The sequence below is a fragment of the Dermochelys coriacea genome, chromosome 18, assembly GCF_009764565.3.
Source record: "Dermochelys coriacea isolate rDerCor1 chromosome 18, rDerCor1.pri.v4, whole genome shotgun sequence".
NCBI lineage: Eukaryota > Metazoa > Chordata > Testudines > Dermochelyidae > Dermochelys > Dermochelys coriacea.
In genome coordinates, this window is record NC_050085.1 from 15,576,262 (window position 1) to 15,603,862 (window position 27,601).

The following is a 27,601-nucleotide window of genomic DNA, read 5'->3' on the forward strand; positions in this document are numbered from 1 at the left end:
ATATTTAGACTGTAAGCTCCTGGGGGACAGGGATTGTCTCTTGCTATGTGTTTGTACAGTGCCCACTATAATGGGCCCAGAACTCAGCTAGGTCCTTTAGGTATTGTCGTAATACAAATAAATAACACGGGGGCTTGTTCCCTTCCGGGCACTGCAGGTAGGTAAAATCCAATCAAGGGTGAATAGTGGGGGGGGGAACCACCAAATCAATAAAACAAAACAAAAAAGCCAAGTCAAACAAGCATTTTAGTTCTATGACAAAATAAATATTTCAACTCCAATTTGCCAAGATCAGGGAGACTGTTCACGATTCATATGTATAACACCACTTTCAATGACACAACACTCAGTGAGTATGTTGCAGCAAGACACGTGTGAAAAAGCCCTGTTGAGTACAAGTATTCACACACTATAAAATGTGGTTTAGGGATATATGCTGGCTTACAGGCTACTTCCCTGGGCTACCTGTACTCTGTGATCACGCAGTGTAAATAGTCTGTCCTCACCACTGGACTGATTCATTTTCACCAAGGCCTAGGCTGTCACCAGTTGCCTGATCCCAGGGACCAGCAAACTACCATGCATTGAGAGGATAACAGTGTACAACACACCTTGGCAGCTGATACCTGTCACAGAGATAGTCTCATACGTCTGTAGCCATGCCTGGGACAGATTCCTCCCCAGGAAACTAGGCTGACTAAAGGGATGAATATGGCCTATGCTTAAAGGGATGCCCTCAGGCCAGGTTTTCCAATTCTTTATTGCTTTTTAATAGACACCTAGCAAACTGAAAATAATATTCTCCCCCCTGCCTGTGTGCTGGATATTTTCTCCCTGGGTTTAGAAAGTAGGTGATACAAAAGAATCAATTTCTGTTCTACTGCAACTTTTCCCCCAGTGCCTTAAATCGATCAGCTGTGTGTTGCAGCCTCACTGGAGCATGGAGGCTCATTGATTATCTCCTCCCATAGATCCAGCAGAGGGAGGAGTGGACAGTCTTTCTGTGGGTATCACAAAAATGGCATCCGTGGGTTCTTTGACTTCATTGCTTGGTGAGGAGGGTGGTAGATTAGACAAGTACAAGACCCCCAAACTAGGTATTTGGAATCTTTCATTTATTTTCCTATCAGTTTAGATCAATGTTAAAAGGCACATCGATCCCATTCTTTGCCTTGCCAGTGTCTCTTTAGAGTCATCTGTCAGGGCCATTTTTCTATAGAGTTTGCATTAACAAAACATCCAAATCCCATCTACTGCCACTGGAATCAACACCCAGGTGCAACCAGTGAGCTTTTGTGTGCCTCAGAGGTTATCTGAGTCTCCAGATCCTGGGTGAAATCCTGGCTCCATTGAAGTCAAAACTCCCACTGACTTCACCTGCATCAGGATTTCACACCTTAGCGCCAGGTAACCATGGAATTTGGGAGGGGCAGGACCTATTATGCACCTACCTTTGCAAACTGGAGTCTGGACAAGCCCTGATCCTGTGACCTTCTCATTCGGTGCCTTCCAGGTGACATTTACAAGGCCTTTGAAGTACTTAATATCTAAAAGTAGGGAATAGGTGGGACCTCAATGGTGCCTTCTATAGGGAGGGGAGTTGCACTCCTTGTTGTTGCTCAGATATTTTCATCACCAAATTAGCACCGTACAAAAAGACAACTTTCACATTGCCAGTCTGGTCCCCAGCCTTTTCCAGGTCTGTTGGCAACCAGCAACTGTGCTCCTGACATGCTTACAACTTTATATGTGGGGCCCAGGGGATGCTGCATATATGGATGTGACTAAAAATACATATACATCTTATTAAAACATAAGAATATCAGGGAAGCAGAGAGTTGGCCAGAACTGTTGCCCGTGCTTGTTTGTCTTACCCTAACATAAAAAAGTAATCACGCAGCCAATATGAAATGTTCAGCTTTGTCAAGAGATTAAGGAACTACTTGGAAATAAAGTAACAGTGGCACTTCATCCTTAGGCCCCCAGAATTACACTGGGCAACACTCAGGCTTGATGTTAGATAAAGCAGTCAGCACACTGTGTATCAGTCATCCAGGAGTCAGGACGGAAAGTGGGGCTTTCAACTTGTCCAGAGCGTGACATCAGCAGAGTTTGCTGGCAAATCCTTATCTTTTTCCTCCCAAATACACAGAAATCCGTCCATATATATATTTTTTTGCTTTGTTAGCTAGTTTGCAAAGAAACTCAAACCAAACCCATTGATCCCCAAGACATGCTGGATACAAGCGCTATCGTGTTATACAGATAGTTACAATGTAACCCTTCCAGACCCTTGGTATATTGCGCTGTCTGCTTTTGGTGAAGCACAGACAATTTAAATAATATACAGTTATTTTTTTAATTATTATTATTATTTAAAATATATTTGTAGGCAGAACTGATGTAGACATTTAAAAGCAGCAGCCTTTGAAAAGCAAGATGAGTGTCTGCAGAAGGAAAGGCTCTTTACTTCACTGTATTAAAAATAGATGCCAATGGGTAACAGGGAGCAGTCCTCTCGGGTCAAAGTAAAGGGTTCTTCAGTCTGATGTATGTTGCAAGGCTCCTTGAGTCGTGTTCTTCCCCACCCAACCTGTGGTGGGAATCCAGGTTAGACGCCCATAAACATGCCCATGAAATCCGATCCATTCTGAATGGTGATGGGGGCTCCTGCACTGTTGTCCACAAATATCGAGGTGTATTGCCCAGCCTGTATGTTCAAAACAAAAGGGGGCAAAGGAATTGGATACGGCTATCCAGTGTGTAAGGGAAAGCGAAAAGCAGCAAAGGCTATTGTTAGGCTGGACTCAGGACACCGGAACGGGATGGTTTCAGGGAGCTGCTCAAATATTTTCATTGCAGCATTGTGTTTCTAGCTTGTTACTATTCAGTTCTATTAGTGCACGTTTCTGGGCTTGACCTGGTTAGAGTGTGGAAGCAGTGCGGTCTAGCGGTTAGAGCAGCCAAGCGCCAATCAGATGACTATTCCTTACTCTGCCACTGTCTTGCTGGGTGACCTGGGTCAGGTGGCGCTCTGTGCCTCAGTTTCCCTTCTATGAAATCGGGATGATGATACTTAACCACTTTGGTAAAGCCCTGTGAAATGGCTGGATGAAGAGTTTATGTATTTACTATTATTAATATCACAGTTTTGTAGGAGGAAGATTAATTGTGTGGTTAAAGTTGGGAACTTGGACCCAGGAGATCAGGTTTCTGTTTCTAGCCCTGACACAGACTCCCTGGGAGACGATTTAATTTCATGGGACCTTAATCCTAAAATGAAGTTAATAACACTTCCCTGCTACATTGGGAGTGGAAGGGAGGGGAAGGGAGTTGAGTTGAGAATCTTAATTCAATAATGCCTATAAAGCAAAGGCACCGACCCCGTGGGTGCCCCAGTCCTGGAGCACCCAGGGGAAAAAAATTAGCAGGTGCTTAGCACCCACCGTCAGCCAAGGCTCCCCCCCCACCAGTGCCTCTCACCTGCCACTGGCCCCGCTGATCAACTCCTCCCGCTCTCTGTTCCGCGTCGTGCAGGAGGCGCTGGGAGGGAGGGGGACGAGCGGGGATGGGGCACACTCAGGGGAAGAGGAATAACTGAGTGGGAAGAAGCGAGGTGGGGGTGGAGGGGGCTGGACCTGTGACAGAGCAGGAAGAGGCAGGGGCTTGGAGGAAGGGGTAGAGTGGGGATGGCTCTGGGGTGGGGCTGGGGTCGAGCACCCCTGGGTAGAGACGAAGTCAGCGCCTACGCTATAAAGCACTCTTACTCAACTCCACAAAGGAAGCTAGGAGCCTAAATACCTTTGTGGATATGGGTCTCTGTGATCCCACCATACTCTGTGAGAGAGAAAAGTGTGCATGTGCGTGCATGCGTTTGTGTGTGAGTGAAATAAGCTCCATGTAAGCTCGAAAGTTTGTCTCTCTCACCAACAGAAGTTGGCCCAGGAAAAGATATCACCTCCCCCACCTTGTCCCTCTAATATCCTGGGACCAAAACAACTACAACTACACTGCGTACTGAATGAGTGCGGACTGTATCATCATTATCTTCCAGGCCCTCTTACCTGTAGCTGTAGCAACCCATGCACATAAACAGTGAAGATCTTGCTGTTGCTTTCCAGACCAGCAATAACCTCCAAAGATCTAAACAGCAGCCAAAGAAGAACAGAATATGCACATTAACTCAGCCAGTTCATCACATCAGCTAAACACCCTTGCAGAAACAGAGACATCCAGCTTAAGTCACAGTCCCCCCCTTCTCAAAGAGCTTCCACGCTCCCGGGGTCGGGGGGGGGAGGGAGAAAACAGTGTTAGTGTAGGCATTGCTATGTTGGATCAAATCAGTGGTCCATCTAGTCCAGGTGCCTCAGAGGGAGCTGCAAGAAACCCTGGAGTGACGAGGAATCCTTGTGGCATCTTAGAGACTAACAAAATTATTTGGGCATAAGCTTTCATGGGCTAAAACCCACTTCACCAGATGAAGTGGGTTTTAACCCACAAAAGCTTATTTGAGCAGCTCCCTGAAACCACCCCATCCTGGTGTCCCGAGTCCAGCCTAACAACAGCCTTTGCTGCTTTTCGCTTTCCCTTACACACTGGATAGCCGTATCCAATTCCTTTCCCCCCTTTTGTTTTGAACATACAGGCTGGGCAATACACCTCAATATCTGTGGACAACAGCGCAGATAAAGTGTTTCCATTTATATATGGCAAATGAAGTCACTATTGCCATATGTACGTACGTACACACACACACACACGCACACACACACACACATTATATATAGGCGAATCCTAAATTGAAAAAAATACGTTGAGCGCGAGCAGCCTTTTGCATCCGAGAATGGAGTTAAGAAATCTAAAAGAAGATCTAATTTTGCAACCATTACGACAGCTGAATTGGTGGGACTAATGTTAGCACTGAACTAGATAAGGGATATCCAGCCTATCACCGACGTTATCTTTTCAGATTGGTCACCAGGAACTCTGGCCATTCCCAGGGTACCTCAGAAAGCAGGCGTGATCTAATAAATGAAATATTGTTTTTGACAACATAGTTAGGATGTTTGGATATTGAAACCATGTGAACTGGGTGAACATATTACTATCAAGGATTCCAGCATGTGTAGGGATACCTTATAAAGAAGTGGCAGATAAAGAAGTGAAAAATGCTTTAAAACATGGAGACATTGATATAAAAAGATTCCTTTGATTAAGCAGGAATTTAGAAGTTTAGTGAAGAAAAAAACAACAACCCCCATCAAAAAAGAAATGATATGAATTGTGGACCAAGGAGAAGAGAGGAAGAAGATTCCATGAAGCGTGCCCTGAAATAGAGGATAATGCGCAACTCCAAAGTTCATAAAGGATCAGTGACATGCTCATATTTAGACTAACTGGTCACTGTGGTCTGATTGATCATTTATATGTATCAACTACACACAAAGTTGGGTGATGGAACACATGTAAGGTTAAGAAGTGGCTGATCCCCTGAATGCAGGGAATGTTTCCAGGAAAGAAAGCCTCTTTAGGAAGAATGGAGACACTTTTAAGGTGACAGAACATACTGTCTGGGGCTTCGGGAAAGTGAGGTAACATTAAAGTAGTGTTAGAGAAGCAGAAAAGGGGGGTAACATTAAGGTAAGAAGGGAGGTGAGCTTTGTTTTGGCATTTGTTTGTTACCTTAATGAGAAGGGGGTGAGCTGCAGGTGCCATCCTTCAGATGTAATCTGAAAACACCCCCTGTGGTTTCCACTGGAAACACTATTGTTCCTCTCTCTTGAACCATCATGAAGTGTTGCTGTTTGCTCCTAAACTGCTGCCTCCTTCCACCCAAGAACCAGCTGCATTTCAGTGATGAGTGAAATGACTCTGCTTCCAATCGGCTTGTCAAGTTTGCCAAGCACTATGGGTGGGCGGTTCTATGGCATCCTTTTATTGCTCACTGTTTATTAATTGCTTTGTAGGCGTGATGGTCACAAATAACAGTATGTTCATGGAAAAGACAGTGCTCTGTAGTGGGAGCCTGCTCTTTGGATGAGAGGGGTGTGTTGGCCTGGTGTTTTTAACAGGTCCAATCGTAATGGACAGATAATCATTTCCAAGGGCCAGACCATCCTCTGAGCGCCAGTAAGTCAGAGCCTGTTTGGAAAGCTCTGCATCACCTAGCCAGCATTGTCCCTCCATGTCACCCTGCGTGCTCTAAAACGCTCCCTGAGGGGAGGTTATGGGGATAACCCACAGGAGCACAGCTCCATCCCAACAGCATGTCATGGAGGTAGGAAGCAGGACAGAGGCACATGGCCTCCACCTGGCTGGATCCTCCCAGATCTGCCCTGTTCAGTGGCTAGCACCTCCGGCCTCTTCCCCCGTGAGGCCAACCCCACCCCGCTCCTTTCCACAGCGAGGTGGTGAAGAAACACAGCGAGTGCCAATACGTGGCATTTCCATCCCCCCGACGTGGAGATAACCTGTGTAGGGGACTATTTGGCCCAGAGAGCACAAACCGCTTGGCACCAAGAGCCGACTAGGGAGTTACTTGTGTGTGTCATATCCTACCAAATGCCAAACCTGGGCGGGAACTTTCCTTCATTAATCTCTCTCATCCTCCCTCTCTTGCCCAGTCTCAGCTGGAAGCCCCGAGGCTCTTTCAGCTCCCTAAAACAAATGACTGCATAAGCGGGCATCCCTAGCAAATTCCACAGGCTGACTTCGGTCGCAGTTCACCCAATGCCAGCAGAATGCTCGTCCGAACAGGTCCCATAATGACAGAAAAAGTCCCCTACCCCTCCTCCCATTCTCTCACCACTCCAAGGGACAGTCAGGTCCTCACCCATTGTCAGAGAGCGAGAACAGCCTCTGCTAGAACCTGGCGTTTGCCAGGCTTTGCTGTAGAACGACCCTGATGGGACAACCGTTTTCAACACCATTCGAAGAGGACCATGGTAGACACACAGTGGAAACACAGCTCTGCGTCCTAGTGAACATGGCCCTACAGAATCTTAATCTAATCTACGGAGTGGTGATTAAGCCTTCGATCAGTTCTGAGTAAGCAAGAACAAGGCAGGGGTCATGGCAGCGCTACTTAGAGCCAAAGGCCCTCACCATGTTATGGCTCCAGTCCTATAAAAAGGAGCCTTACGCTAAGCACGGCATCCCACCAGCCTCAGTGGGACTGCGTGTGTGGATGGGTCTGCTTGCCTTGTGTGGCTCCCTTTGCAGGACCAGGGCTTGTGGCCATAAATTACAGCTGAAGACAGCTGCGCCATATCCTAGAAGGTTGCAGTCAATGACATCTGGCCTAGTTTCCTAGTGGGGGGAAGGATTAGTCTGTGGCATGGTTTGGCTAAGCTCTCAGAAGAAAATCCACAAAAACAAGGTAGCCATGCACCAGCCTTGCTCGCGACAGCCATGTCAGAAGAGATCTGCTGTTGACAGCCATTTTTCAATACTTGATTGCTCCTCGCATGGCTGATGCTGTAGTGTGGAGAGACAGACAGACAAGGTCCTTGAGGGAGGTGAGTGAGCCTCCCTGATGAAAAGCACTTTGTTTTCCCTCAAGACAAGTGCCTTCATCAAAGCAGTCAGGAGTGTGGAGAACCTGATAAGGGAGGAGAGCTCCCCACCCTTTTTAATTTTTACAGATGGGTTATCTGTCTTCCCCTCTCTAAAAGGCATTAAGTGACAATCAGGCCCAAGTGCCTGTGGCTCTGAAACTATCAAGCCTTTTAAATAAACAAGGATAATGGCCTCCTGGGCCCAATAAATCCAAAAAGGACATTGAATAAGGAGAGCTCAGTTAAAAATAGGGTGACCAAAGGTCCCAGTTTTACAGGGACAGTCCCGAGATTTGGGGCTTTGTCTTATATAGGTGCCTAATACCCCGCACCCCTTGTTCCAATTGTCCACACTTGCTGTCTGGTTACTCTAGTTTAAAAACAACTGAAAACATGACTGGGGAAATCCAGGACAGCCCCATGTGCACTAGGAACTGGAACTAAAACTGGAAATGGAACTCGGCTGTTCCAAGAGAGGCAGGATGGTCCAGCGATCAGGGTGCTGATGTGGGACTCAGAAGACGTGGGGTTCAATTTCCTGCTCCACCACAGATGTCCTGCACGACCCAGAGCAAGCCACAATGCTGGAGATGAAAAGATGGGGACAGTCCTATTTCCATACCTTACCGAGGTACCACTGTGAGGGTAAATGCACAAAGAATTGCGAGGCTCAGATACCATGATAACGGGGCGCAGGATAAAGTCCTTAGATCCCTCTTCTGCCACACTATTAAGAAAGCAACTCATGGGAACAACTGGCACCCCAGAATCATGGTGGAAGTAAAAATAGCCTTTTGCCCTGAGAGAGCAACACCAATAGGCTGAGAGTTTCAAATTCTCAGCCACTGGCTGAGGGCTCCATTGAAAAATACCTTGGCCACCACTCGGGTTCGTCCATCAGGGACATTTTCCCACCTAATAAAAGTATGTGAGAGACAATGTGACGGGCAGTCTCTGCTCATAAGAGTCTCAGGGCTAAGGGGATGAGTCCTGCACCCAATATAATCAGTAGGGAGGGGATGGTAAGACAGCAAGGAGAGGCCAGGGAGGGTGACCAGACAGCAAATGTGAAAAATCGGGACGGGGTGGGAGGTAATAGGAGCCTATATAAGAAAGAGACCCAAAAATTGGGACTGTCCCTATAACATTGGGACATCTGGTCACCCTAAGGCTAAGCTGCAGGTCGGGAGAGAGACGCACTGAGCATGTATGAAGGAAGCTTGCTCAGATGCCTGATTCTAACTGGTTCCAGTCACCCAACCCTCATACAAAAAGGTGTGGAAGGTGGGTCCAGAAGTGGGAGGCTCTGAGTCCTGCAGCTGCCCAGAGTGGGCCAGTAAAACATTTGGGGGAGACATTTCCCCTCATCCCTTATTTAGGCCCCGTCAGCTCCTCACTTCTCTGAGCCCTGAAATCATAAAGGACCACTCTAAAGCAGACCGCAAAACAACGCTGCCCTGGTTAGCAAGATCCTCGCCTTTCCAGCAGGTCAGCAGGCGTTCTGCACTCATCGTTACCTTGGTTACTAATGGGTACTTGGGCACCAACCGAGTCTTTTCCACAGCCCAATGAAACACAGGACCGAGACCTGGTATTTATGGTACGAGGCTTCATTTCAATTTAATTCTCTAATAAAATTGAGGCGAGGTCAATCCCATTTACAACCATCCAAGGCACAGGGCAGGGAAAGTGGAGTCCAGCTCGGCAACACGTTTAACAGCGTTAGTGGCTTTAAGTCACGCCCGTAACGTTGTTTTATTGACACATTTTCGGTGCTCTAATTGCCCAAGTCTCGCTACAGTTTGGGCGAATAGTGCAGGTGGGCTGGGGCGGGTCTAGCAACCCTGGAAACTTCTAAACAGGAATCCTCCGACGGTGAAAAGTGACCAGAGCGAGCCCTGAAAGGGACTGGCTGCCCTAGGGGAGAAGCACTGCTCTCGGCGGGGCAAAATGCCAGGCCTGCTTGTATGTTTGTCAGGTCCCTCTGCCGAGCTCCCTAGGGAGAAGCCTGCCTTTTCAGAGATAATGGTTGTAAGGGCCTTGGTGACTCGTTTAGCTGGTGAGAGCGATGCCTGTGTCTGTGCACACACTTTGGCCCTGTTCCTGTGAAGAGAACAGTGCACATGCACTTCCCTCCCACCCCAGATTCTAGCAATTGTTTTTCTGATGCTCTTCACTAGGGGCGATGTAGGCTACTAGCGATGTAGGCTCTTAGGAGTCCATTGACTTTCTGAGAGACGTGGGCTCCTAAGTCACTTTTGAAAATGGGACGTGGACTCCTAAATCACTCAGGAACATTAGAACATTCTACCCCAGAGTCTTTTTATGGTATGGCTTTTTATTTCTGTCGTGGAGGAACCGTATGACATCTCTTGTAAGTTCTCCCTGGCCTGGCATATACTAAGGGGGCCGCTGAATTTAACAATCATTGGCACCACTTCAAGACTCAGTGCTCACCCTGAGTTATGGGGTTCAGTTTGCAAGTGGGGTCTTTCTGTGTCTTTATCCCAGTGACCATGGGTGCCTGGGTGGGACATGCTTTTATAGAGTCCTGGCACATTTAGCATCAGGAACTATCACCTTCTGTTCTACACCCACCCACCCTCCTGATTGATCCAGCATTTTGAAGGACAGCATCATTGAGATGCTAAGCTCTATCCAGATGGGATGCAGGTGAAATAACAAAACCATAGTCTCCCTGACCCTGAATTAACATGCTAGCACCACTCTGCGCATGTGCAGTGAAGTCTGAGGGATGGGTTTGTGGGAGGCTTCCCTCGGAAAGATTGATAGGCCCGTGGGTTGGGTCGGTTACCATAATGACAACTTGTACATCCCCAGGGTTTAGCAGGGCACTTATGTTATTACATTTAGGAAGCAGTTCATGGGTGTGGGTTGTCTGAAGGCAGGGCAGAGAAGGAACTCCGTTCACAGCTAATAAAACTTGTAAAAGCCACAGCAGTGCCTGTATTTCAGACCCATAATCTCATTCCTGCCTCCTAGAAACACACTTTCTGACACTTTTATATCATTCTCTCCGCTCAGCACCCTTGGCCAAATTCAATTCAAATTCAATTCTAGCCCATTTTGTCTAGGACACACTGCATATTTACTTAGGTACACACAATGGTTAGCACCATCCATTGACAAGCAGTAAGAGCTCATGGGAAAATGTACACAAAGCTCAAGAGCCTGACCAAGTTTCTGTTCGAAGACTGATCCTATTTCCCAAGGGGTTCTTTGAGCACAAAATTCATCCCTCGTGAAGTCTAGTTCACAAGGATTTCTAAACCAGGTCAGATAATTAGTCCATCAGATCCATTATCCTGCCTCCTGGAGTGTCCCATGCCCAAGGACACAGATGAAGATGAATGGACCTCTCCGTGTGCATGGCGGGGAAAGAGGAAACATGCTTTCATGTCAGCTAATCACCCAGGATTCATCGATTTTAAGGCCAGAAGGAAACATGTTGATCATCTAGTCTGACATCCTGTGTAACACAGGCCAGACAATCTCACCCAGTGATTCCTACATCAAGGGCATGGCTTCTGGTTGAACTAGAGCATCCCTAATTCATATGAAATGTACCCCTCTGCAGAGGATCAGTCCTCAAAATAGGACTTAAGTGGGGCATAGCCCTTGTGCTGACCTGCACAGGGATGAATTTCACCCCAAGCGATTAGTCTTAAAGATCAAAGCCACTTTTTCTCGGCTGAAGATCACAAGCTTCTGATTGGTGCCAGGCACCTCAATCCAATACGAAAAAAGTTTGTTTGAAGGTTTTTTTGGTCAGGATCTCTCATAGGGTGGAGCATACATTTTTTCAGCAATTATGGAATGGCAAAAAGCCTTCCTGTAGCTAGCAAAGCTGGGGATCAATGGGAAAAGGCACCAGCCCAGTAATTCACATTCAGTTCTGAGAAAACAAAAACCAACTCTATTGCTGCCACAACAAACACCACCCATGAATGTTCTGACTGGGGCATGTTTATGCTTGGGTGCTTATATAACCCACACTAGAAGATCATGGATCTTTGTCCTTTTTTAGTGACTAGTCCACAGAAGAAGAAAAGAGTCTACTAGTGCTGCTAGCTAGTGGCTCAAGTGGTAGAAAATCATGTTTTTAAAGCTGAAGAGGTAAGTTCCTCTCCTGGATGGTCTTAATACTGCTTACCTGTGTATCAGCCCATATGCTACTAACAGAGGTTCTCTGCTTACTCAGGTGGTAGGGGACTCGATATTTGGAGCAGGGGGATCTGAGTTCTAGCCTTGCTGAGACATTCTGAGTGACTATAAAGTGCAACCTAGAGATACTCATGAATTTCTAGGTGACCTTGGTTTCAGAGCTTTCATAGAAGGGCAACCATGGCATTATAAAATTAACAGTGATTTTGCTTTGCATAGCAGAGTTCTGCAGCCCCAGGTCACTGCTGGAATGCTGCCTTTCTGACTGAGGGAGAGGTTGGTGAGCAGTATCCCACGACTTTAATAACACACCCCTCAGCCATCCCAAGAGAGAGTGACATGCAGTAACAGAGGCAACATGTTATATCTATGATATCATCTGGTAAGGCAGCAAGGCTGATGCTCGTTGTGGGCAAGTACAAAATAGATCATGTTGTCCACCTACCAAGTTTACCTGGGCCCAAGTTCCCCGTGAAATTTCCTGTCACTGCTTTTATTAGGGCCAATTCAAGAAAACTATCTCTTGCTGTTTTTCATCAAAGTCTGAAACGCCTTTTGGGAAATTTCTAGAGGGCTTGTAAAGGTCCCACATGGGCAGTGATGAAAATCAAAGGCCTCTATTGTCTAACGAGCAGATCAGGTAATAAGTCAAGCAGCTTCAGTTAAAATTGCCACATGGATGGATTCACCCCAGCCCTGAAGAGAGGCCAAAAGCTATAGGGCTAAGAAGAAGGTCAGTTTCCTTTGTCTCATCTCACACAGCAGCAATATGGAAACCCTGGCCCCATTACCATGGCAAAACTCCCACTGACTTCAAAATCCTGACCCCATTGCTCATAGAGTCCATGCATTCAAATTCATTAACTAGCCCACAAAGACTCCCAGTCCCGATTTGGAGTCCCCTCCCCCAGCCACTAGACAACATTGCCATAGCTCATCATAGCCTTGAACCCTGACAACATAGAGGAGGGATGAGTGCTTTATTCGTTAGGAGATCCAGGGGTAATAGCCATTCTGTTTATTGAATTTGAAAGGATCAACACCCTGGGCCTTTCGAGATGTTTGGTCCAGTAGGTTTTTGATTTGACCTTCATTCACAGAGGGTATCCATGGCATTTGCCAAAAGTAGCTGAGAAAGGGGCAGTTTGTGACAGGTTAACAACCACATTGCAGTGACTCACGTGTATCGATGACAGAGGGATTCGATGCAGATCAGCACACGGACATTGTCTCTGGCTCGGAGCTGCACTTTGCTCTTCAGCTCACTGTGGTCTTGGAAAAAAGCAAACCATGAAAAGAAAAGAAAAGAAAAGAAAAGAAAAGAAAAGAAAAGAAAAGAAAAGAAAAGAAAAGAAAAGAAAAGAAAAGAAAAGAAAAGAAAAGAAAAAGAACTCCCTCTACAACATGGCGAATCTTCAACCGTGTTAGCCTGTAAGCAGCATGTCATGATTCCATAAGAGAAGTACCCCCCTGGTTTCTCATTGAACTGTCCTTTACCATTGTTGAGTGAATAGAAGGAAAAAGCATCAGTGAACATTTTGGTGGATTCTGAATGTCATTTCAATTTAGCCGTGATTGCCTCCATTTCATATGCCCAGCCCATGCTTTCCACAGTCATTCATGGAGGACAAGTTTTCTTCACATGAAAGTGAATTTAGGGCCCATAACAGAGATTTGGCTGATTAAGAAACGAGATTTATTTTGGGCAGCAGCAGGACAGCTGGTAATGAGTCAGAGCCGCCCAGTCCGAGAAAGTCCTGTGTCATTCAGACAGCGAATTCACAAAGCTATTCTCAGAGAAGAGTTCCCAAGCAACCCCAAGGGCAAAACACATTCATACAAAAGCCCTGCCAGAAAATTCCAACTGGCAAAAAAATGAGTTAAGGTTGTGATCTGCTGTCCATGGACATTGTGTTTTCTGGAGAGTCAACGGGGAAATTGTTCACTATGAATAATTCAGCCAGCTCCAGCCAGCACCAAAAACCACGTAAAGGTCTGATGCACAGTTACCTATAGACAGGTAGGAAAATGTCTGTAGAGTTATAAAATGCCATCCCTTCATTAGACTGCACCATCCTATGGTAGCAGAGAGGACTGTCTGTTCTTGGGACTAAGAGGGACTGGACATCAATCCATGTTTTTCAAATCTTTCTAAACAAGTCTCTCATATTTCAAACTTGTAAGTAACAGCCAGGCAAAGTGTATTAGTTTATCTTTGTTTTCTCAACTTGTGAATTTTCCCTTTGCTAGAGGGAGGTTTATCCTGGTTTTGTTGTAACTTTGAAACTAAGGCTAGTGGGGGGTTCCTTTGTGCTCTTTGAATTTTCGGCTACTCTGTAAGGTTAACTATCAGCCTAAGTTTACAGAGGTGATTCTTTTACCTTTTTCTCTTTAAATAAAATCCTTCTTTTTAAGAAATTGACTGATTTTTCCATCGTTCTAAGACCCAGGGGTTTGGGTCTGTAGTCCCTTTGTAACCAATTGGTGAGAATATATGCTCAAGCCTTCCCCTGGAAAGGGGGTGTAGGCTTGGGGGAATATTTTGAGGGAATAGGACTCCAAGTGGTCCTTTCCCTGATTGTTTGTTAAATCACTTGGAGGTGGCAGCAATCCCAAGGCAAGAAAGGAATCTGTGCCTTGGGGAAGTTTTAACCTAAGTTGGTAAGAATAAGCTTAGGGGGTCTTTCATGTGGGTCCCCACATCTGTACCCCAGAGTTCAGAGTGGGGAAGGAACCCTGACATGGTGTAACCCCTATGTAATACAGTGGCAAAGTGCATGCCATGCCCCCCATAGCATTAGTAGCTGGTCCGCTAAAGGATAACACTCTACTGCTGCTGCCACCTAATGGAGTTACTCTGCTAGCTCAAGTGGTAGAGGTCTGTATGATACTGACGACTCATGCCAATGCGTGGTCGTTACACATGCTTCAGATTGAATAGCCTCCATGAGGCAGTCTGAGGAGTTCCAGAGTCCCTCACCATGCCAAACTGGAAGAGGCTCCAGTGGACAACACTCACCAATGTGAACGTTGGCTGAAAACTGGTAGATGCCAGACACAGTTGCTGTGAAGCGCCCAGTCGCCAGGTTCAAGCCTGATCCCCGGAGGAAAGCCCCTTTGGCCAAAGGCTATTGGGGAAAAAAAAGAACAGCAAACCTTGAATGGCTGAACAAAATCCCCCAACAATCAGAACCATCGTTTTCTCTACCCATTGCAGGGAGAAAAAGTGTGTGTGAGCAAGGAGCAGATGAGTGTGAAGGTTGGGAAGGGATTGTCAGGCCTTTCCTTTCTCCCTAGAAACTTATCCTATCATGGGTAGGGCTCTCCTTCTGTGTGGATTTCATGCCCAAGAAAGGGGAGGATTTAACAGAACTGGTCAATATCAGGTGTAGGCAGCTGAGTGCTGTGCGGGTGTCCCCCACGCAGCTCAGTTGATGCACTTTGGCCCGGACTCTCTGCTATTCTAGTACTGTATCCCCCCCTTCCAACACCCGCTTTGCCAATGCATCTCAGTCTTGACCTACTGCCGCCCCCTCTTCCAGTCCTTGGAGCCCCTTCGCTCTGCCAAGAACTGACATCTTGAACTTGTAGCGCCCCCTACTGTTCCAGTCCTGGGGCTCCCTAGTCCTCCTGAGTCTCCTGACCAGCCTTACCCCCACTACGGCAGTCCTGGGTCTCTGCAGTGCCAAGCTGTGTGTGGGTTTTGTGATGCAGACACAGAGGAGACAATAACCCCCAGGGCCTCCAGAGGTTTCCTACCATTCTAGGCTTTGATAAGACAGGACTGATTCTCTCTCGCCAGCAGCACTGCACAGCCTTGCTGAGTTCTTACGGAACCTATATTTAGCTTAATTTTCTTCAGAGTTTGGATCCGAGAGGAAAATAGCAGGCAAAACTCGAGCAAAGCACAGTGTCTCCCGGCGTAAGGAAGTGGTCTCAAGTCAGACTCATAGCGGATTATCTGATTTAAGCTAAAATAAACTCAATGCGACGTGTTTATTGTTAGTTTTGGCCCACTCAAGACCGGTTTGGCATGAGTCAGGGAGAATCAGAAACAGCTTTGATGGGCCAACAAAGCAAATTACTCAGAGGCTCTGCCTCCACCACAAGGGCATTATGTGAAATTTAAACGCGTCGGGACAAGCACTATCCCCATTACCCCTGCAAGGTTTATATTGCACCATTCTAGCAGGCAGAACAGCTGCTGGAGTGTCCTGGTGCTTATATATGTAAATACATGTACCACATCTAAGTTATCTGTTGACACATCCAGACCCAGAGAACTAAGGAACCTTGACAGAACTGAATTGCCTGGTATTTATGCTTATGACTTTACACTAGTAGACCTGTCTTAGAGAAAGTCTCTCTCCCCATGATACACTGCCAAAGTTGCTATCACCGCACTGATGCGAGATCCCCTTCCATAGAACAAGGAAGAGCTGTCCGACAGAGGATGTTCTGTAAGCACCCCAGAGACCTCAAATGCCCTCCCGCCCCCAGTTTTCCCAGTGCACTCCAGGGCCTGTTTGTTTGGCCTCATCTTTGAGGTGACACAGCAGTGGCAGATATATGGATATGCTGGTATTTGTATGAAGAGCTGCTGTGTGGTAGAAGGGTTGAGTTGATTGAAATGTGCATTGGAGGTGGTCATTTTAAATCCTTGGCAGAGCGCACAGAGCCCGAGAGCTCTTCTTATTGTTTCTAAACAGAAAGAAAATAAAAACCGACTGAAATAAAAATCATTCTCAGCATTTCTCTAGTGCGAGTCACTTGTACTTCGTAGCTCTCAAAGCGCTTTACTCTCTCTGATGCTGGTTTTATCTCAATGTTGCCCCGTAGTCTTTGACAGAGTGATGCCTGAACTATACTCCTGTAAGCAGAGGAGAGTCAGGTCCCATGTGTGTAGGTAGAATTGTGCCGGGGAGTTTCTCCATTCCTTTCTCATTAAAGCAATTAAACTAACAGAAGAAGCAACTTAATTCCAAAACCACTGGCGAATTTGGAAGGCAATTGCAGGCACCAGTAAATTACTGCTGTTAAAACATTCCTGTTTCTTCATGTCCTCTGTGGCTTTGTTACTCTTTGTGAGGGGAAACAGACAATCTGGAATGTTGGGAAGGAAGAGGACTCATTGGGCAGTATGCTTCAGCAAACGCCACACCAATTATAACTCCCTGCTGAGTTCGCTGCCTGACATTAGCACAACTCATTTCACAGCTGCCATAATTGCTGCGGGGAGTAATCCGCGAGAAATTTGCAACTTGCTCTCAGTTAATTTCAACAAGCAGTCCCAAAGCATGTAAATAACAAGCTAGTGCCAGCCCTCCTCCGCAATCCAAACTCAGGTTCTCTTTCCCCCTGCCTCACACGCACTGTGTAATTTACTTGCGGGTGGGAATAGGGAATCAAGCATCATTTAAGACGTGGGCTGGGTGCTGCCCGATGGAAAGATTTTCTTTTTAAAAATTAAATTGACGGATTCTTAGAATAAGAACACAGAAACTCCTCTGTGAAGCAGTCAAGGCAAAGCCCTCTGACGGCCTAGCCAGTGTTAAAATTCAGCTGTCAGAATGAGTTTAGCCTGACCTCAAAACATGAGAGATACCAGGATTCCTCCTGGACCTACCCAAGGCTTCTCATCACACTGAGAACCCTCTTAGCCTTGGTGAGTCTGGTATCACTCCAGCGATGTTCCCTGGACTTCAGTCAAATCAGACGTAAAGCCGGAATTTCACTGCACACTACAAGCTGTGCCTGATCTAAGCTTCCCTGTGCAAAATCATAGAAATCATAGACTTTAAGGTCAGAAGGGACCATTATGATCGTCTAGTCTGACCTCCTGCACAATGCAGGCCACAGAATCTCACCCATCCACTCCTGTAACAAACCCCTAACCTGTCTGAGCTATTGAAGTCCTCAAATCATGTTTTTTTAAAGACTTCAAGGTGCAGAGAATCATCCAGCAAGTGACCCATGCCCCACGCTTCAGAGGAAGGCGAAAACCCCCCAGGGCCTCTGTCAATCTGACCTGGAGGAAAAATTCTTAACAACCCAAATATGGTGATCAGCTAAACCCTGAGCATGTGGGCAAGACTCACCAGCCAGATACCCAGGAAAGAATTCTCTATAGTAACTCAGATCCCACCCAGCAACGCATCCAGGGGAGGCAATGGTCTTGGGAGAGCAGAGTGCTTGGAGCATTGTAGACGATGCTCAAAGGGAGGGGAAAAAATATCACCCGCTCATCTCAGATGCTGTAGGACTGAGGGCACTGTAAGAACAGCAGCAGGTGTGTGTGTGTGTGTGAGGAGAGGGGATATAGTGAGACCGGGGAATATCACTAGGAAATAACTATAGTTCAGAGGGACAGGACTTATGAAGTCTCTGCCTCAGGGAGAAGAAAGCCCTGCTGCCCTCTGAATGCACCCCAGGTCAGGAGAATTGAGGCACCACTCTCCAGTGTTGGAGACTTTAGAACAGCTAAGTACTGACCCAAAGCCCAGTGAAACCAATGGGAGTCTTCCCATTACCTTCAAAGGACTTTGGATCAGGAGCTGAGTTGCTCCCTCCCCACTTTAATTGGGTAAGCATCAAACCCTTGAGATCTTAGCTCTATGAAATCAGTGACAATGGGCTTCCTTCTTCTCACCCCGATTGCCCCAGAGATGATGCTCTCAGAGTGTCCACCATCACCAAGAGCAATATCTTAGAGCCATGTCTCTCAACCTTTCCAGACAGCTGTACCCCTTTCAGGAGTCTGATTTGTCTTGCATACCCCCAAGTTACACCTCACTTAAAAACCACTTGCTTACAAAATCAGACCTAAAAATACAAAAAAGTGTCACAGCCACACTATTACTGAACAATTGCCCCCTTTCTTATTTTACCATATAATTTAAAATAAATCAGTTGGAATATAAATATTGTACTTTACATTTCAGTGTATAGTATATAGAGCAGTATAAACAAGTCATTGTCTGTATAAAATTATAGTTTGTACTGACTTTGCTAGTGCTTTTTATATAGTCTGTTGTAAAACTAGGCAAATATCTACACGAGTTGACGTATCCCCTGGAAAACCTTTGCATACCTCAGGGGTGCACGTACCCCTTGTTGAGAGACACAGCCTTAGATAACAAGCTGAACCCAGGCACTTCTTGTCCAGGAGCAGAAATGAAATGTTGGCACACAGAGGCCCATCTGACCTACCAGCCCTCCCACTTCAGCTCTGGAGCCAGGAGTAATCAGACTCGCTGCGCTGATAACAAGGCTTGGGAAGCCCCAGCTCACACGTTGATTGCTAAGAGGTCTATTCACATTCTCTCTCCTAATTAGCAAGGCAGCACCTCTCTCTTGCTGGGATGCTTCAAGTACAACCTACACTTCAAGTACAACGTTGCTCCTGTGCCAGCACCTGCAGAAAATCTGGGCAGCTGTCTCACCCTGCCTCAGAAATCCCCACTGCAGGTCTACAACCTGTGTCTCTAATCCTGCAGCCCCGAGGAGTCCCATTAGCCATGGGATTACTCATCTGAATAAGATCTGTTGGATAGGCCCCTTCATAGACAGGAGTCTGTACAACTGCCATGCAAATGCAGCCACTTCTGGGGTGCAGCACAGTTGCTAATTAACAGCATGAACATACCTGACTGTTGACTGATGGCAACCAACAGCACTACTTGTTGCCAGTTAAGATGCTTAAAAATCTCGGTCGGGCTCTGGAAAATGACTCTCAAAAATGGCATCATGGAATTGCATGTCCATTGTGCCTGCATCAAGTTTGCCCAGTAGTAATAATGAGAATAATTAGCACTCACTCCCATCTTTGCAGCTAACATGCACACTTTACATTACCCTTCCATTTACAAATAATGTAGGATTCATAGATGTTTTAATACATGGGTAATCAATTGCCAACAGGTTGCCTATAACCCTAGTTTAAAACCATCAATAGCACCTCCTACTGATGGCTTTGTAAACATCGGTAACATGCTGCTCATATCTGTACTATCCTTATCTCACTGATTAACCCTTTAGTGACCCTTTCTAAGCCATTTATAAATGGGAGCTTAATCTAAAGTGTGACTCATCTAACAAACAACATCAAATGCTGATTTTTGTAACTGCTGGAGTCATACATTCACACCAGGGGCCTGGAAGGCGCAGGAGGATCCTTGCTGCCATTTCGGGCTTACTACATGTGAAAGTTATTCTGGGATAGGGTAAAATATGAATATAATATGGAACAGATATTCCTGATTAACTAATTTGGAAATAAGAGTGTCCACACATGGAGTTAGTCTGGAATAGCTACCCTGGAATAGCTAGTCTTAAATAACTCCATGTGCAGACAAACCCTTATAATAACTACTGGAAGGCAATCAGAGACTACAGTGATGAGCATGGTGTAAGCACCTAGATACAAGAGAACAGAATAGAATTAGCTGTAATAAGATTCTACAACGGGGACCTAACTGACAATTGTTTGGATGTAGGAGGTGAGCAAGGGGAGGAGTTTTAGGATCAAAGTAGGCACTCAGGAAGCAGATATGGTGCTCACTCTTGTTCACTATGAAGTCAATGACAAAACACCCCATTAATTTCAGTGGGGTAGAATTGGCCATGGTGGGTAAGAAGATGCTACTTCTCCCAACCATGACCAGTTGTTAAGACAAATGCTCACTCCCAGCAGCCAGGCCTGAGATGAGTTCCTGGAATCAGCTCTCCCTTTCTCCACAAGAGCTCTGTGGGCAAAAGGCATCACAGAAGAGCTGAGTAGGACAGTGCAAGTGCAGGCTGTGACATTGGCTCACCGACTGGAAGTTCTGAAGTTCGACCAGGGTCTTCTTGTCCACAATGACCTGCCCTTTCAGTTTGCAGTGGAATGCTTCCTCCACCCGTTTGTAGGGCGAGGTCTCCTCCAGTGACAGCAGGAGCGGGGGCAGTTGGCTGGGGTGGGCTGAGACAGCCAGAGATGCTCGCCGTTCAATGGTTTCTGAAGAGAAAAGAGATTGAATAGGAGGCCAGCTTGGATTTGGACAAAGTAATCCGAGCAGCAGGGGGAGAACATTTTTCTAATTTACACAATTTTAATAAAAACTTTTATTTTTTTAATATTTATTTACACTGAGGCACTTTTATGCTGGCAGCCAATGATAGTCAAACATATCTGCAAAGCCACCTCATTGTCCCACCTTCAGATCCCCCCTTTATCATGATGCCTACAAAAAAAAATTGACAATAGCTAGGAAGCTAGTTTGCTGAGACCACTGCCTGGCATGGTCTTATTTCCTTGTGCTCCCCCACCGATCCATCTCTAACCCTCTGTTGTTTCCTGTCTTAAACTCGATTATAAACTCTTCGGGGCAGGGACCATCTTTTTCTTCTATACAGCATCTACCACAATGGGGTCCTAGGTGTTACTGCAATACAAATAATAAATAATAGTAAGAGACCCTAATGTGGCCAGTATGGACAGACCTGCTACATCTTCTAGTCCATACATTGTTCCCTACACGTGTTCTCCAAAGCTTTCTCCAGTCCTAATTTAAATGACCCAGTCGAAGGAACTCTCACTACTCCCCTTGGGACAGACCATTTCACTCTAAAAGATCTGACTCTGGAACTTTATTGCAGTTCCGCGGCCTAAAAAGGTTCTTGGCTTAGCTCTGTGTTGCCAACTCTCATGATTCTAGCACCAATCTCACAATGTTTGGGGTTGTTCCTGAAGCGCCAGGTCCTGGCCTTCTTGGAATCATGGGAAAATCTGCACTTTCCTTTTTGATAGACAAATACGTTTCTAGCCCTCATGGTTGCAGGGATAAAACTTGAAAATGTGATCCCACTGCACCCTGATGCTTCCAAATCCAGAAGGTGAATAAAAAGTGTTCACAATCTCCCCCACCCCCCCAGTCTTATGATGTTTACACCTGTCTCCTGATTTATGAACACTTGTCATTGGCAATATTGTTCATTCCATCCTATTACACTTAACTCAACCATCCTAAGCCATTCCTCTCCCCAGTATCATTGCTGGGAAGAGGGGGAAAGGTTGACTGACTTGGGCCAGATCCTGCAACCTTCTGCACACAAGCTGAGCCGGGCACCTGACCAGAGCCCCATTGGCTTCGTGAACTCAAGTCAATGGGATTTAAGCACATACTTAAGCACTGTGCTGAAACGGGGCCTTAACAAGAGGAGCTCCTGCTAACCTGGGACTTGGCTGTAAGTGCCACATTTGCAGGCAAGAAGGAGAGGCAGACATGCGGCTCCAAGCGCCTTTACCTTTTAGTATCTCCTTGAACTCCTGCAGCAGGACTTCCTGGGTGACTTCAGCCCCTGGTGCTCCTGGAGGTCCCTGGGGGCCCGGCGGCCCTGGGGGCCCGACAAGGCCACGCTAAGGAAGGAGCCAAAAGAAGACAATGGGAATCAGATCCAGGCAGTAACTCTCAACAACACACCAAAGGCCCCCTTGAAATGAAGAGCTACATCCTACAGAGCTACCAGTCACCTGAGTAGACCTTCATGACAGGTTCAAGTAAAGATCTGGTGTGGCACCTAGGTCTCTCTGCCTCTCTGCCCAGCAGGTAATGCCATCCAGGGGTCTATTCCCCTGAGTAGCAATGCAAGTAAGAGGCTGCAAGGCCAGGCCCTTACTTTGGGTCTCTGGGAACCAGGGAGAACTTGGGTTTGCTGCTTCTGTTTTCACCTTCCAGTATCACTGATGGTAGCATGTCACCAGCCTTTTGGGGGCTGGGTTTGTTAATTTCTATGCGTGCCACCTGCTGGCTCCCTAGGGCAGCAGCAGAGCCACTCTGTTGCATAGTTACATAAAATCAATTAGACTTGGCAGAATTTTTAATCAATTTCAATTTTCGCGGAGAGGGCCCAACGATAATTATTTCATGGCAGTAGATGTTGAGTTCAAGAAGTCAAAGCTACCCCCCACGGGCACCCTGCTAACACCAGCACTACAATACATTTCATACACGTTAAGGTGGGACTAGTTCTCAAGTGGCATTTTTCTGACTGTGCCTATCTGTAAATTTCAGTCACGATGGATGGAAATATTTTCCCCTCGATCTGCGTGTGGATGGTGAAGTCGACGTTTTCTGGCATTTACTGATAAAAATTGACTCCTTCCAAGCCTAAAAATATGGCAAGGACATAAGGATGGCATAAATATGTGAGGCTGGGCATTTGGTGCGACTGCCAAGGATGTCAGCTAGGGCTCCTGGAAAGGAGAACTAACTACTCCATACCCCTGGAAGCGGATCTCTGTGTGAGGCCTGGGTCCTAAACTGATTAACACATCAACCTTGAAAAATAATAATAATACCCATCTCTTATCCAGTGTTTTTCATCAGTAGATCTCAAAACACTTTACCAGGGAGGTCAGTATCATTAGCCCCTTTTTACAGATGGGGAAACTGAGGCACTGAACAATAAAGAGACTTGCCCAAGCTCCCCAGAACAGCAGTGGCCAAACCAGGAATAGAACCTAGGTGTGCTGACTGCCAGTCCAGTGCTCTATCCGCTAGGTCATACTGCTGTATCTTGTGCCTGTGGAGGCTAAAACACTTTGTTATGGATCCTTAATACCGTCAGTTAAAGGGAAAATCTCAGCACAAGAAATAGGTGATTTTAAAAGATTTTTTGAGAACACATATATGAATACACAAACACACACTCATGCATACAGACACAACTATCACTTTACATTTATATAGCACATTTTGTCCTAGTTTCCCAAAATGCTTTACAAACTATATATACATATAGCACCACTAAAATGCAGCCATCTCTGGGGTGGGAAGGCACACAAAGAGCACCTTTTACAAAAGCCATATGAGGGGAAATTTTGGGCCCAGAACACAGATATTTGTGATGCGGTATCATATCTAGGGGTAACCTACTAATTTCTTGTCTCTCCCTTTGCATTTCCTTTTGGAGTTGTTGCCATCGTCCGGGCGATGTACAAATGAGATCCAGGTGCGCCGCGGATCTGTGATTCGAGGATCTGGAGATTCTAGAATCTAAAGAGAAACGAGAACAAAGATCGGATGTCATTGTGTGTCTTCATCCATTGACAAGAATCCTAAACTCGGACTGTGCTATTGTCTGGTATCCAACAGGGGCCATAATGAGTAAAGGGGGCCTGAACCAACCCCCTGGATCCAAATACCCTGAACTTTGCAGGACATTTATTTCACAGATGCAACTGAACTTGGCAGTTCAAGGCCTAGCTCCAATAAAGAGCAAGTCAGAAATTGAAGCTCGGATGGGTGAGGGGGCAGTTTTCGTTGTGAAAGGATGCAGGGCTGGCTGCAGAGGTCAAGAGGGAGGGTGGGGAAAAGGGCTCCAGACAAGATCATAAGAGCAGAGAGGGAGCCTGCAGGCTGCAGCTTGCAGAAGCTGTGTTATGAAAAGTTGGAATAGAAAAATAATAAATTGTTAAACACAAGAAATTCCATTGCTTTAATGCAAAGAACAACCTGGGAGGAAGGTGCAGTATTGAGCGGCAGTGTGATCCAATCGTTAGGGCTGGACTGAGACTCAGGAACCCTGGGTTAGCAGGATAGGCTGCTGATCTTGGCTGGGTCCTTCTAGGATAGAGATAATAAGTAGAGTCCATTTGGACACCTGAAATAATTCTGAACACCAAGCCAGGCATGAATCTTTATTTCCTACTGAACTAGCACTTGTGGGGATTCCACGTGGTGTAGTGAATCTCTAACACTGGCTTCTCTCTTGACCTCTGGAGACGGGGCTTCTCTGCTGTGTACAGCTCACACCCATTGCACAATTAAGCAACTCAGGGAAGGCCCATTGCCACAAAAGCAACATCAGGAGCAAACTGCATTGGCAGAGCTGGAGAGGAGGTCTGCATATCGCTGGCCGGCAAGACTCTCCCTTCTAGCCCTGGATCAACATCCCTTTACATTCATGCACATCCAATGTGCAATCTGCATAGAGTTTCCCATATCAGGATCAAATCCCCCTTGGGCAATAATGTGTCTAAAACTAAACACTGGACATCAGAAAATAGAAAATCCCAAAGCCAGAACCCTTTGCTATTTAAAATAGCAACCATTGTTTTGATTCCTAAAGGGCATTTCACCCATCAGTCTCCAAACACTGGGAGAGAGAGGTGATGTGACCTGATGAAAGTCACTCACCAGTCAGTGATGGAGATGGAACTACAGCATCCTTCTGTCCCAGAGATGCCTCACTGCCAAGTCCATAGGGACCAACACCTAAGTAATCCTAGCAGCAGACATATGTACACGCATGCTCATACACACACATATGTGCATGGATACAAAAGCAATGTCGCCTGTGTACATGCACAAACATACGCACATGCATGTGATATATATGCCTGCACAAATATATATACGCACACCCACAAGCATGTATGCAGAGGAATATGCATGTACATGTAAGTGTGGGCACATGCGCTACAATACAAATGACATTTCACATTCAAATTGAATTTTCACTGGCGCGGTCACAGGATCTTCTCCCTAAACTTCCCAACCAGCAATAAAGCTGGCTAGACCTGGCCCCCTGCCAGCCAAGCAGCCAGATAGGAGTCTGATAAAAGCCCACAGGTTTATTCTAGAATGACTGACCTGACCCCAGTTTCCACCCATGTTTTACCAGTCCGTTGGTTTTGCTTTATTTCATGGAGTCAAAGATGGCCTTGATGGATTGACTTCAAAGAAACACAACAGCACATGGGGCCATGTCAGTGTCACTTTCACTTTCCCCCCTCTTGTTCAGCTGGGAAGCTGCAAATCATTTGTACTTAGCACCAAGCAACAAAGCTGAATGTTTATAGCTTTACCTGGTGCAGATAAGTAAATGGGCTTGGGGGAAATCACTGTTATTGTCCACTTGAGGCAAGCCCAATTACACATGTGCATTCTTTTAGAGCTAACAAGGCTGAGTTTAAAGAGACAGGGTCAGGCCTATAATCTGACTACAAAATTGTCCTGGTGCAGAATGTCTTCTGGATTCCAAACAGCACGTGCGTGCATGTGAGTGTATTTATCATTCTGTCACTGGGAAATTTTTTCAACCTTGCCACTCTTCAGACAGGAGCTACACTGAAACAATGTTTTGTGCTACCTCTGCAACAAGCAGTTAATAATCCTTGGCGTCTGGTCCCCCACTGCCATTCACCTTGTGTCATCATTTACACCTGCACAGAGTAAGCATGAAGTAGGTGTGAAATGCTACCACTCTGATTGGGTAAAAAGAAAAGGAGTACTTGTGGCACCTTAGAGACTAACAAATTTATTAGAGCATCCGATGAAGTGAGCTGTAGCTCACGAAAGCTTATGCTCTAATAAATTTGTTAGTCTCTAAGGTGCCACAAGTACTCCTTTTCTTTTTGCGAATACAGACTAACACGGCTGCTACTCTGAAATCTGATTGGGTAGCCACTTTGCACAGGTGCAAATGTCGACACAAGGGGCCAAATGGGGGAAATAAGGCCCTTAGTGTTTATTCTGGGCTTTGTTGCAACCTTTTGCTAATTAATTCTCAGAAGACTTCTGTGAGGTAGGCAGGTGGGGAAACAGGTTAATATTCTACCCCCAGTTCTCCAGACTAAACACTAATCCCTAAACACTAATGCCCATGCCATGTATTTTCTGGGAAGTGCTAGAATGCAGTGTCAAAAAGGAGAGGGCAAATTGATTAGGATGTGTTAATGTCTAGGTCCCTTACTAATCTGGGTCAGAGTGGGGAAGGGGAAGGGAACTCACCCCATTGTTTGGGACAGAAAGCTAACAGCAGGCTTCCAAGAACACACACAACCTTTTTGAGAGTCCAATACAAATAAAAAGCAACCAAAGACCTACTGGACAAGTCTCCTTCTAGCCATAGCACTAGAGGATTCACTGGCATGCAACATGTCAATAGCATTACCGGAGTGGCTCTGTGTCTATACATAGGCATATAATTAGTTAACAGATAAAGAGCCAGTCAATGGTGCTCAAGAACATGAGCTCAGTTCCTGGATTTTATAAAACCAATAGAATAAGATGTGCATTGCAAATGGGTACCTCCAAGAAGCTGTTTGCATGGCATTCTTAACAAGCAGTGGATACAGTTTCCACCTTCTGGGCCACGGTTGACATTTTGATCCTGGGCTAAAAATCGCCCTCACAAGCCATAAATGTCATGCTGGTGAGGATGAGGTTACTATGTGAAAGTTCTGAGGGGCCCCCCAGGATGGTTGTCCTGTGGTGCTATGGTTCTGAGCCTCAGGACGGTACCCCACTCGACCTTCCTATGGCAGGATATGACAATCTGGTGGGAGTGGTTGGGTCCATGCAGAGTTATGGAAAGGTAGATTCTATGGCCTTATTTGAAATGGTCCATCATCTTTTTTAACTTAACGCCGCCCCCCACCACCCCCCCACAATGGTGTTTTGTAAGGAAAGATGCCAGGACTGACAGCCACGAGCAATGAAGCCCTTTTATACAGCACAGAACTTATACACTATGGGAAGTCACACAAGACTTCTCAGCAACATAATACTCCCTGCCAACATGCCTCAGTCATGAACGGGAAGGATTACTTTGAGAGACTAAAAGGGATCTTATCCATTGCCAGTTCCAATCCTGGATCCTCTATATTCTAAGAAATGGCGTCTGTCCTGATGGAGGGTTTTGCAATTTGGCCCCTTGTTTACTGGGAGCTAGAGCAAGACTTCCGTGTTCATCTTGCAAAGGCTGCCTGCCCAACAGCCCGCAGATGGCCTCACCTAGTGGTTGATACTCAGCTGACTTGGGATTGAACTTTTAGCTGCATTGTAAAGGCAGGCTGAGTGGCCCATTTATTACAC

The 27,601-nt window shown here is 46.1% G+C and overlaps 1 protein-coding gene across 2 annotated transcripts in view; it reads right to left on the minus strand.

The window, feature by feature from the left end:
* Positions 1-228: 228 nt before the first annotated feature.
* The window catches only part of C1QTNF12 (C1q and TNF related 12), a 41,602-nt gene continuing 14,229 nt past the window's right edge, over positions 229-27,601 (minus strand). Inside the window, exons 2-8 of one of the 2 annotated variants that reach the window (XM_038376800.2) lie at positions 23,657-23,776; positions 22,026-22,137; positions 20,555-20,736; positions 14,761-14,869; positions 12,923-13,013; positions 4,065-4,143; positions 229-2,710 (exon numbers count right to left, since the gene is read on the minus strand). In XM_038376800.2, the coding sequence (XP_038232728.1) occupies positions 2,612-2,710; positions 4,065-4,143; positions 12,923-13,013; positions 14,761-14,869; positions 20,555-20,736; positions 22,026-22,137; positions 23,657-23,776 (792 nt within the window). In that variant the 3' untranslated portion in view covers positions 229-2,611. The remainder of the gene's footprint in view (positions 2,711-4,064; positions 4,144-12,922; positions 13,014-14,760; positions 14,870-20,554; positions 20,737-22,025; positions 22,138-23,656; positions 23,777-27,601) is intronic. The other variant, XM_038376801.2, reaches the window with a different exon arrangement.